Genomic DNA, 12370 nt, shown 5'->3' with positions numbered 1-12370 from the left:
CAGGCCCCAATGTGTGATGTTCCCTTCCCTGTGTCCATGTGTTCTCACTGTTCAACTCCCACTTATGAGTGAGAACATGACCATACCAGCCTTTTTTAATAAGGCACATTATCTTCTCTGACTTCAAATAAGCAAGGCCATGTTGGTCTATTATGTAATTCATTACCTATTTCTTTTCTTTCTTTCTTTCTTTCTTTTTTTTTCTTTTTTGAGACAGAGTCTCACTCTGTTGCCCAGGCTGGAGTGCAGTGGTGTGATCTAGGCTCACTGCGATCTCCGCCTCCCAGATTCAAGCACTTCTCCTGCCTCTGCCTCCCGAGTAGCTGGGATCACAGGCATGTGCCACCACGCCTCGCTAATTTTTGTATTTTTAGTAGAGACAGGGTTTTGCTGGTCTCAAACTCCTGACCGCAGGCCATCTGCCTGCCTCAGCCTCCCAAAGTGCTGGGATTACAGGCGGGAGCCACCACGCCCAGCCACTTCATTATCTATTTCTTACTGTGGTGTATTTGGAGTGTACAGACAAAGTACCGTAGTTGTTGTACTTTCCTGCACACAGTCTTTGCTTATTGTCTAGAACAGCACCCAGTGCTAATGGAAAAAGCATATAAAAAGGATATGAGGTCTAATATGATGTCTAGTCCTCTCTCACCTTGACCCAACTCTGCAGGCCTCAGATTCCCCAGTTACAACCTTGAAAAAAAAAAAAAAAAAAAACCACAGAATCTGTTACTACTTTTTCAGTTTTTACTTTTTAATTATACTTAAACACAGCTTTGAATATATTAGTCTTCAAACGTCTGGAAATCACTTGCACTGTTATTATCTGCATTTCATGAGAAGAACTGATAATTATTCAGTATCCTCTTATAAATGGGCCTGTGCAGAACATCAGTCTCGCTAAAATATTTCTCATGTTTAATGTAGACTTTGTGTCTCTGCTGTTTTGCTTTAGCAGTAGCAGAATGTTCTTACTCTAAATATAAAATTATAAAAAAAGCAAGAAACAATATTTTCTTTAATTAGCTTCTTCCTTTGGGGGTTTTAGAAGAGGGGTTATGACTTGACAAAGATCCTTCCCATCTGTTCCTGTTTGTTTGCTTTTATTTTGACTTCCTTTCGTTGTCTTATCAAATATCACATGAATCATTAACATTTGTTTTCATCGCTTGTTTTGGTTTCCTTTACTTCACATGATGAAGACATTATGTTGAGAGAGGCTCACCGCTACTATATTTTATATTATCCTCCGATTCTTTAAGTAAATATTAAACTTTCTGGACATGTGATGTGATATGTTTGCCCTCTGCTGTGTTAATATTTTCCTCAGCTCTGGAAGAGTAAGGCATCCACATGTACAACTGTTTTGTGAAAGCAGCAAATATCACTAGATTACAGGTGCCTGGATATAAGTTTTGAACAAATAGATGACCTATTTAATAAAGCTACTTCCTAACAGAAAACTCAATTTATTAAGTCCTTTGTGCAAAAGATGTGTAAAAGATCCTTGTGGATGTTTGTAAGGGAGTTCTTCCCAAAACTGGAATAGAAATCTATTTGCATATTGTGTGATACCTTCCACAAACATGCTCCATTGTTAAGGATTTTACATGATTTTCACAGTGAACAAATTGGACTTTTTGATGTCAATTTGAAATTGTATTAAGTTATATGTCATCTTCTGATATAAAATCTTGTCACATCATGTGAGTGGGTTGTTTTTTTTTTTTCTCCAGGCTGGAGTGTGGTGGCGCAATCTTGGCTCACTGCAACTTCTGCTTTCTAGGTTCAAGCAATTCTCCTGCCTCAGCCTCCCAAGTAGCTGGGACTACAGGCGCGTGCCACCACGCCCAGCTACCTTTTTTTGTATTTTTAGTAGAGTTGGGGTTTCACCATGATGGCAGGATGGTCTTGATTTCCTGACCTTGTGATCCGCCTGCCTCAGCCTCCCAAAGTGATTACAGGCGTGAGCCACTGCGCCCGGCCATGTGATTGGTATTAAATAAACTTCATTAGTTTTTAAAATAAATGATCAATCTATTCAATACTCCAGTTTTATATATGGAATAAAAGCTAAATTCCACATCCGTCTATATGCATTAGATGTTAGCAACAACTTCATGTAATAATACATTAAAAAATATTAAACCAAACATTAAACTTAATCCATGAATACAAAACTAGAAATTTTGAGATAGAATTCTCCTGTCTCTCTCCTCAGACACAGTAAATGAAATATCTAAAATCTATATACTCATTGGGTCTGATTGGATGGTTTCAACTGTAGTATTAAAATCTGAGATCCATTTTTACAAATAATTTACAAGTTTTTCTTCAATTTATTTTCTGTAGATCTAAATCTGCATAGCAACAAACAGCATACAAAAATTCATACCCACAATAAACTATTTAGTGATCCTTCTTATATACCAAATGCTTTCTTAGACACGAGATACTTTCTTATACACCAAATTATAGCTGTAAGCATCAAATCACAATGAACTTTGAAACTATTAGGAATTTGTAATTTAAATAGTTTTGCTCAACCCCTACTCCCAAATGCTTTTAATTAGAACAGACTTTTTAATTAAGTACTCCCATGCACAAAGTTTAGTTTGATGATTTTTCTGTCATATCAACCTCCCATGCAAAAGCACTGTGTTAAAGGAAGGTATTTTCTTTGAAACTAGGCTGTAAGAATTCTAGTTCTGATTTCAGGTTGTCCAATTGAGGCTTTGCAGACTAAAAAGAAGCCCTGCTCCCGTGAAGAAGGCAAAGAGCAGATCCACAAGGCAGCGAGACAAATGGTACTAGGACTGACTAGGAGTCAGTCCTATAATTCTGTATGTCAAAGACATCATATTTTTTCCAGGGACAGTCCAGTTGCTTATTAGAGGGAAAGTGATAGCGTGGAATGGACATGAAATTTGAATTCACAGAAATGTCAAATCACTGCACTTCCATTTGCTAGCTCTGTGAACATATGCAAGATACTTAAACTCTCTGTGCCTTAATAGCCTTATTTGTAAGACGCGTTATTTTCTTGGGTTGGTGGGAATTTTAGACTTAAAATCGATATAGCACTTTTAACATCACAGGTGCTCAGAATATATTAGCTTTACTGATACTAATCATTATTGCCAGTTTACTTAATCTTAATGTAAAGCTTTCATCCATTTGTGATATCGAGAAATGATTGATAAACTTGGCTCAGCATGAGGAACAAACAGGAAATATATTTTTTCTGTGTCAAACACATACAGAAAGAACTAAAGACAATGTAGAAAATGGTGGGCAGGAGTGAGATTATCTAGTTAGAAGGTAAGTATGATGCACAATGAGCAACCTTTAAAATAAAACGTATGAATCAGCCCTCTGAGTTTCCAGATGTAAACAGCACACCTCCGAATAATGAGGCCTCAGCCATGGACACGCTCCGGGGATTACAGTAATCTCTCTTTTGCTGCTCATTTTTGCAAAGTCTTCTCCATGGCCCATGACTTTCCTTGCTGTTTGAAGAATCAGGGAAGGAGAGAATATTGGGACCATTATTATATAACATACAGACATGGCACAGTTTGAATTATAGGACCATATATCCTTCCTAGCACATTTGCCATCCGCCTTTCATTCAGGTGGTTTGGTAACAGAAGGCTGAGTTAGAACCACAGCCCCATAATTCAGAAGCCTGTTGTTAGTTCCCTGGGTATGTCCACATGCAGCTATTTACTGTGGGCTACAGGGCCAGCATAACTTCTCTGGAACATTATAACATTTGTTTAAAATTTTGTTCCTACAGACTTTTAATGATCTACAAGTATGTTTTAATAAATATGAAAAAAAATCATATGATAGAACTGCTTTTAAAATAAGGGTCTGTAAATGAAAGAAAGATAGTAAGTCTTCAAGGGTCTGTCTGTGCCTGGTGCATTTCTGCCTCCGGTGGATTCTGAAGTAGAGGATCTCTGATGTCTAATAATTATTTAATCATAGAGAACTACCTGAATGCGACAGGTGGGGTCTATTTTATAGGTGGTATCTTTAATGCTTGACACATTTGTCCATCTGTTAGGAACATTAGCCAAAACTGTAATAGGAGACATATTTATTAAAAGTAGAATTACAGCAAATCAGCTACTGAGCACATAATGTATGTAATTTTTATAAACGTGTTTTATATAGTACCCATGGTAAAGATGCTTATGAAATACTCATTACTGGTATATTTTACAAATCTAAGAGAGTTTTATTTAAAATATTTAGTTTTAGATAAACTTTAAAATTTCCAACATGCTAATAATTTTTGTTACATAGGCATATTAATGAATTTCTTTCTTCAAAAGTTTAGCATTTGAGGCCACACTAAAACTTTTAATGCAAACATCATGCTGAAGGCTTCTCATTCTAATACTGGTTGAAAGAGGCAGCTGCCTCTTCCACGGGGCGTATCGTGGTGGAGGCTCACTTAATATGACTTCAAAGTGAGATAAGCGCTGTAGAGGAGTAATTCTTAGAGTGACAGTATTGAGGAGTACTTAGTGGAGCTCCTTGTAGAGAAGTTCAATAGGAGGCAGCAGAAGGGGAAGTAGGGAGAGAGGGTGTACTTGCATTCTAGGCTTCTTGAAAGAAGAACAGGCCTGAGTATTCCAACACAATATAGAGTTTGGCGTGCTGTAGAATAGACAGGTCACTAAACCTAGGGGAGAGAAGTAAAAGATAAGATTGAAGAGGAAAGGCAGCACCAGCTTAGGTACCACTTTGTAGACCATGGAGAATAATTTGGCTAGTTAATGTAAATATGGGTCTTTTAAACAATTATTCATACTTAATAGATTATTTGTATAAATCCATTTTTTTGCTCCTAGATTCTTTCTACTTAATGTGCTGTAGATCACAGAAGATTAGAAAACTATATTTAATACTTTAGTTGCTTTTCTTCATTGTACAGAGACTTAAGAGTTCCATAGTGAGTACTGAAATGTTACTTTTGAGCAAATTATTACTTTTTATAAAGTTTATGAAGGACTTAGGTTAACGAAATTTGAATTCTGGGGAAGTTGACAAGGTCTCGGTTCCTTCTGTTTAATCCTAGGAAACATTGTGTTTTTTAAAAAAATAAGAATGCGAATGATAATCTCAATATAATTGAATACATGCTAGAAATAATGAGACAATTGAAAAGAGAGCTAAATAGGGATAAATAAATTAAGGGATTAAGAATTAGAAAGCTTTGGCAAAAGTATCAACACTATTTTTTTGGATACTTCTCTATTCTCTGTTACTAGATTTTTAAACAAATCAATGTTGCTTTATGTAGTAGAAATCATTTGAATCAAAATTATCTTTAGAACAGTTCAATTTTTAGCCAGGTGGTAGTAAATATACAAAAGACAGAAATTTTTGTTTATTTTTATAATATTATTAGGTTTGTGTACTAAATGAGTAATTGAAACTCCTGCTATGCTGAAACCACAAATAATTATATATTACTCCTATAATATAAGTGAGAAAAACATCGTTTGGTCCCACAGGTGAGCCCAATTAAGCTAAGCAAATGGAAGAAATCAGGTCATATTCCATACAAAAACAATAAGTGTTTCACAATATGTCAACACAGTACTGCCATATCCTTAATTAGAAATAAATTTTTACCTAAATTATATGGCCTTGATACTAGTATTTGATTAATACCTGATTTAGGAGGTTCCAATCTTTATTTAATACCACAATGTCTACTGCTGAACTGCAGTAATATTTAGTATCAATCAGAAACGACATTTAGGGGCCAAAGAGGTAAAATCCTTTTAGACTGCATATCTACACATATCTACAGAGAGAATTAGACACAGTTTGTGCATGTCTTTACATCGTTGCTCAGAATTAGAGTTCAGTAGGATTAAATACATGTTTTCATTCGTTAATCTTAGGTTATATTTTATATCCAAATATGTATGCTATTTTGAGGGAGCAGATCTTTATTGTGATTAATATATGTTTCAGCTATTAAGAAAAATCCTAGTATATGATTGCTGAACTGAAAAGCTAAGGGTATTTCTTTGTTATTTGTTCATTTAATAACTATTATTTTTTAATAGAGATGGGGTCTCACCGTGTTGCCCAGGCTGGTCTCGAACTCCTGGGCTCAGGCAATCCTCCCCGCTCAGCCTCCCAAAGTGTTGGCATTACAGGTGTGAGCCACTACTCCCAGTCCTGAAAAGCTAAGGCTATTTAATGACTTTCAAGTAATCATTATTATTATTCGTAAAGTTGAACTAGATTAATTTTAAGAGAGGCAACTGATATTTGACACAACTTGTTAGCGTTTAGCCAGTCTGAGGCTAATCTCATGGACATCCCTGCCTCTGGGAGGGAAAATTGTGGATTTGAGCTGTTCATTATATAATATGTTTTTATATTTATATTTATAATATTATATATAATTACATATAATAATATATAATCATATAGATAATTCAATATCTACTTTGTGTAAACCATATGAAATCTATATATTTTTAAGGACCTAGATCTGATTAATGCATTCATTTAACACATATTTACTAAACTTACAGGAGTCCCTCCTTATCTATAGTTTATCTTCCCATAGTCTCAGTTACCCATTGTCAACAATAGTTTGAAAATGTTACAGTATTTTGAGAGACAGAAAGGCTACATTTACATAACTTGTATTAGAGTATATGTTACAATTGTTCTATTATTATCCATGTATCTATAATTGCATCATTATTATCTGTAATTGTTAATCTCTTACTGTGCCTAATTTATAAATTAAGCTTTATCACAGGTATGTATGTATACAAAAAAAAAGTATACATCGGGTTTGGTACTATCCATGATTTCAGGCATCCACTGGCAGTCTGGACATATCCCCCACAGATAAGGGAGGACTACTGTATACTCTGTGCAAAAGGGAGGACTCTGTATACTCAATGAGCAAAATAGAGTTTCATGACATCTTGGAGGTAGTATTTCAACCTACAAATGTTTATTAAGATGTTTATTGCAGCATTATTCACAATAGCCAAGATTTGGAAGCAACCTAATTGTCCATCAGCAGATGAATGAATAAAGAAAATGGTGTACACATATGCAATGTAGTACTATTCAGCCATAAAAAGAATGAGATCCTGTCATTTACAGCAACATGGATAGAACTGGAGGTCATTATGCTAAGTGAAGTAAGCCAAGCACAAAAAGGCAAACTTTGTATGTTCTCACTTTACTTGTGGGAGCTAAAAATTAAAACCATTAAATTTATGGAGACAGAGTGTATAGAATGATGGTTGCCAGAGACTGGCAAGGTTAGTGGGGAGAATGGGGAGGGAGTGGGGTTGGTTAATGGGTTCAAAAAAATAGGATGAATGACTAAAATCTAACATTTGATAGCACAACAAAGAGACTATAGTTAATAGTAATTTGTACATTTTAAAATAACTGAAAGAGAGTGGATTGTTTGTAACATAGAGGATAAGTGTTTGAGGTGATAGACACCCCATTTACCCAGATGTGATTATTACGCATGTATGCCTGTATCTAAATATGTAATGTACCCCATAAATATAATATATGCACCTAATATTTACCCACAAGAATTAAAAATATTTTTTAAAAAGGAAGGATTATAAAAAATAGAAAAAATGAGAAGAATATATACTTTGGTCTTACCAATATTTCTATGAAGTACAACATGATTTAACATTGCTGATATTAAGTTCCTTACAACTTACTATATCCACTGTAGATTGTATAAAAGTAGTTGTATAAAAGTTGAAGGTGAGGTCCACAAATATTTAGACTATCTTTTTTATTTCCTGAATGTACTATAGGTTATTATGTTTTCTTATATTTTAATTTTTCAAGTTACCAGACATTTTGCAAACATTTACATGGCAATATGTACTTTTCAAAGCTCGGAAAACTTTCCTTTTCTGATTGTTCTCCTTTCTACTGTATGTATTAAAATATGAATTTCAGACATATATTAGACAAATATATACAAAGTTTAGGCCACACCAGGAAGTGGACAGTTTAGAGGATATTAAATATTTGAGAAATATGCTTATGTTTGGTATTGTTTTATTTTTGGTTTGGATTTTTAATTTCCTATTTCTTATCAGTGGTTCATTCAAATGGATTTATTCGATGTCTCCAAGATTTGATTTCCTTTTCTTTTTCACACAACTGTGTGTTTGCTCATTAGTAAAAGTTGAGTAATATACAGTGTTTACATTTTAATATTTAATTGTTGGATGAATCTCACTTCAAGGGGTAAAGGCTATAGTTCATTGACAGTGATGAAATAACCTAGGTGGCTTTCATATAAATAGCAACGAATGTGCACAATAGTTACATTACATGGTATATTTAACAACACTGCTAAAGAGTAAGATGGGAGTTCAGTCTTTCCTGATGGAGACACACCTGAGTGAATTCAGAGAAAATTTGGTTCTGCAAGCTTGAAGGAAGTAATTGTTATTCAGTAGAAATCAACTAACTTTGCATATCAGTAAAATACACACACATACTCTTAGCTATTTTCTGAGTGCTCTGGAACTGATATCAAAATAGCAAATATATATTTATGAGAAGTAGAAATGCTGTATTCTTTTCAGTCACATAAACTCAGTGTAATTATGAAATTAACTTTGAGAAGATGTGAAAAATGTTACTTCTTAACCAAGTAAAGATCTAATAAAAACTACAAATTTTATATCAAGTTGCATCATTTTTACATGCATATTTGTACCCCAAATACCATGCCATTAATTAATTTTTTACTGTTCATTTCTAGATGGAAGACTGTATTTGAAAACTACTGTCATGTACTGAATCTTTCCTGTTGAAGAAATCCATGTTATAGAAAAGAACTTTGCAGTCAGACATTCGTCATGGGAAAGTTCAGAAAAAAATAAAGTCCTTTTAAGGGAACTTCCTGAATTTTGTGTATTAATGTTCTTTAAAAGTTTAAGTATTCTACAAAAAAAAAAGTTTCCTCCATTGATTTTCACCTGTGGTTCATACCAGGGACCTGAGAATGTTTGTAAATGTACAAGTATCAAAGTTCTTACAGTTAATTACTGCAACTTGCTGCTGGACAACTGTATACAGAGTTAAAGGCAGGTCTGAATAAGACCTAGCTTTGCTTTTTTTCTAATGGAATGAACCATTTTCCTCTTCTGAAAATTCTGTATCTGAGCACATCAAGAGATTCTTGTAGCAGTGGTTACCCAGACTTACAGAATTACGTCCTCCAGAAACCAGCAAGAACACTTGGAATGAACTTGTAGGGGGCATAGAGGATTCTTGAAAAAAAAAAAAATACAAGAGTGATATTCTGTTACATTCAATTTCAAACTCTCTACTTGTGGGTTTTCTCCTGAAGAATTTTTTTTCACATACTTTCCAAAAGACCAACAAATGGATGTTGACAACAACCCAATGAAATAACATTTTGCATATCTGAAAAGAAGCTTTGAATATAAGCCAAAAGCTTTCACTGAAGGTTTTTTTTTCTTAAAAATTAAAAAATATATAAATGCAACACGTTTTCATTCCAAACTGGTAGTGGTATATAGAATTAAAGATAATAATGTTGCTTCTTATTCAAACTGTTGGTCATATGTACAGTATATAAACATAAAACACACAAGGAAGGTATTATGTATGCAGTAGTATACTAGAGTTTAGGAAAATGAAAATTTTAGAAAATATGTTTTGTCACCCTGTTGGTCAGAAAGACGTCTTTCTGGTTTTAACGCATGCAGGCATGTAAATATTTGTCTGGAGTCACAGTATTAATGAATGAGATCTTAAGCATCTGGTGACATCAGAACTCTGTGTCAGCCACTTTTATTTGTATATTGAACCCTAGCTAGTGCCCCAAGCTGCACTATTGGGAATGGATTGTGGCTGAACAGCAAATCAAAACACCAGAAATATTTTTATATGTTAATGTCATATTATGTTAATGTTGCTGAAAAGAAAACCTAACAAACCTTGATGTACCAGTCCAATACCATGTAGCGCTGAGTGATAAAGTTAAAATGTGCTGTGCTTCCCACCCTTGGCAGAGGGAAGGGTGGCTATGTGTTATTTTCACCGTCTTTTTGAAAGTTACAGTATGTGTTTTCACTTTTGTGCAGATAACTGGAAGTAAAGCGGCAAACAGTGCTTATTACATGCTAAAGTTACCTTCTCTTTGTTTTTTGCATATCTGGAATTACACCTTTAAAGACTGATATGAATCAGTACGGTCACTATACATTTTATGATTTTTCTGTCATCTTAAAATTGTATGATCGTAACATTATTTATTACCACCAAACAGCAAAATCTTCAATGTCTAAGAAAACTAGCTTAAAATGTTTAAATATAGTTCTGATTGGGTATTAATTACTTGATTAAGAAAAAATTAACATTATAGATACTCTGGCATTACGCTTCTATACCTTTTAGGTCTTCCTTGCAATACTGGAACATAATTATTTTGTGTAGCTCACTATTAGCCAGCTAAGTTCATTTTTTTAATACCATAAAAAGGTTATATGTACAGTTCCTGTTTTAGCTTGCTTACAAAGGAAGCATTATTTTTATTTAAAGTATTGTTAGTAAATGATTTGTAGAAACTTGGTTTTCTAAGCATAGTTCTTCCATAACCACCTTTTGTTGTTTGAGCACAAGAGATTCTTTTCCTAGTTCTAGGTGTTTTTTCCCTAGATGCAGTCTTTAAAGGATTACAACACTTAAAATTGAATGGACTTGTGTCAAGCTTTTGCATCATACATTTTTTGAAAGATTTTTTAAAAAGCCTACAACTTACATATGTAGTAGAATCAGCCATTGCTCTGCTCCTGGCATAGAGTCACCTGTTACGTGGATTAAATAGTTTTAAAACACATACGTTGAAGACCTTTGAGAATGCTTTAGTATTTGATTTGAAATAAAAGGAAATTTTAGCAAGGATTAAAGAAAAAAGCTATCAGCTGTATGTTAAGAGAGACTCTTACTAACATGTTGTAAATATTACAATTCATGAAATGTTATTGTAAGTCTGTAACTTAATTTTTTCCCTATTTTAGTTATACAGGTTGCTTTGGAAATTTGTGTTTTGGCATAAACAAGTGAAATGTGCCCATTTTATGGTTTCCATGCTTTTGTAATCCTAAAAATATTAATGTCTAGTTGTTCTATATTATAACCACATTTGCGCTCTATGCAAGCCCTTGGAACAGAACATACTCATCTTCATGTAGGACCTATGAAAATTGTCTATTTTTATCTATATATTTAAAGTTTTCTAAAAATGAAAAAAGGTTATTACGAATTTTGTTGTACAAAATCTGTACAAAAATCTGTTTTTACATCATAATGCAAGAATTGGAAATTTTTCTATGGTAGCCTAGTTATTTGAGCCTGGTTTCAATGTGAGAACCACGTTTACTGTTATTGTATTTAATTTTCTTTTTCTTTTCAACAATCTCCTAATAAAACTGTCTGAAATCTCCCTGTGACTTTATTTACAGTTCGCCTTTATTAAATTTTGTGAAATGCATAGCATTGAAGGAATATTTACTTTCTAATGGGAGGCATCTAGAAACAACACAAGTCAGCTCTTTGCAATGCAAGGGGAACAATGCTCAATGATTTTATTTAACATGCAACTGCTTCTATCTCTAATATGAATTACTGTGGTGAAAAACATCATAAAAGCACACTCTGTAGTTATTGTTTAACAAGCAGATTTTCCATATTTTGTTTCTTGCCAACTAAGCAAACTGCCCACATATACATGATTTATTTATGTACATTTCTCAGTTTATGAAGCTGTTATTTGTACCTTTTTTCTTTATATTCTTATATTCCCATGATTCTTATTTCACAAAGCTTTGTGCTGAATAATGCAAAGTAGACATGTTGATGGAACAAAATATATTATTCCCATGTCTATGAGTGGAGATTTGTAACTCTAACTCAGTGTTTTGCTTTTGATCTCTATCACTGGAAAAAAATTGCCTTTAGAAACTTAGAAATTACATAATCCTTTAATAATATATAAACATTTTAATCAATCAAAAGTGCAGCATTTGAAGAAATATCAGGTTGCTATCTCTGTGAATATTCTAAACATTCCCAAGAGATGGGAAAATGAATTTTTCTGTCTAAAGGTATGATTTTAATGAATTCTTGAAACAGTATATTAAATTATGACTTTTTTCCTTAATAACACCTAAAATGTTTATGTGACCATTACAAGCACATTTTTGTCTTCTGTCAGCATATGTTTATGTCAGTAAGACTAGCACTAGAACATCATGCAGTCTCTGGATGTTAGTGAAACTCAGTGATAATT

General features: G+C 33.6%; 1 protein-coding gene across 1 annotated transcript in view; it reads left to right on the top strand.

Annotated features, from left to right (window-relative positions):
* The window catches only part of DACH1 (dachshund family transcription factor 1), a 429676-nt gene extending 418152 nt beyond the window's left edge, over positions 1-11524 (top strand). Inside the window, exon 12 of the mRNA XM_030813482.1 lies at positions 8813-11524. Within this exon, the coding sequence (XP_030669342.1) occupies positions 8813-8850 (38 nt within the window). The 3' untranslated portion in view covers positions 8851-11524. The remainder of the gene's footprint in view (positions 1-8812) is intronic.
* The last annotated feature ends 846 nt before the right edge of the window (positions 11525-12370 follow it).

This window comes from Nomascus leucogenys, chromosome 5, assembly GCF_006542625.1.
Source record: "Nomascus leucogenys isolate Asia chromosome 5, Asia_NLE_v1, whole genome shotgun sequence".
In the NCBI taxonomy this organism is placed as follows: Eukaryota; Metazoa; Chordata; class Mammalia; order Primates; family Hylobatidae; genus Nomascus; species Nomascus leucogenys.
Note: the sequence above shows the minus strand (reverse complement) of the source record. Positions and strands in the feature narration are given on the sequence as shown.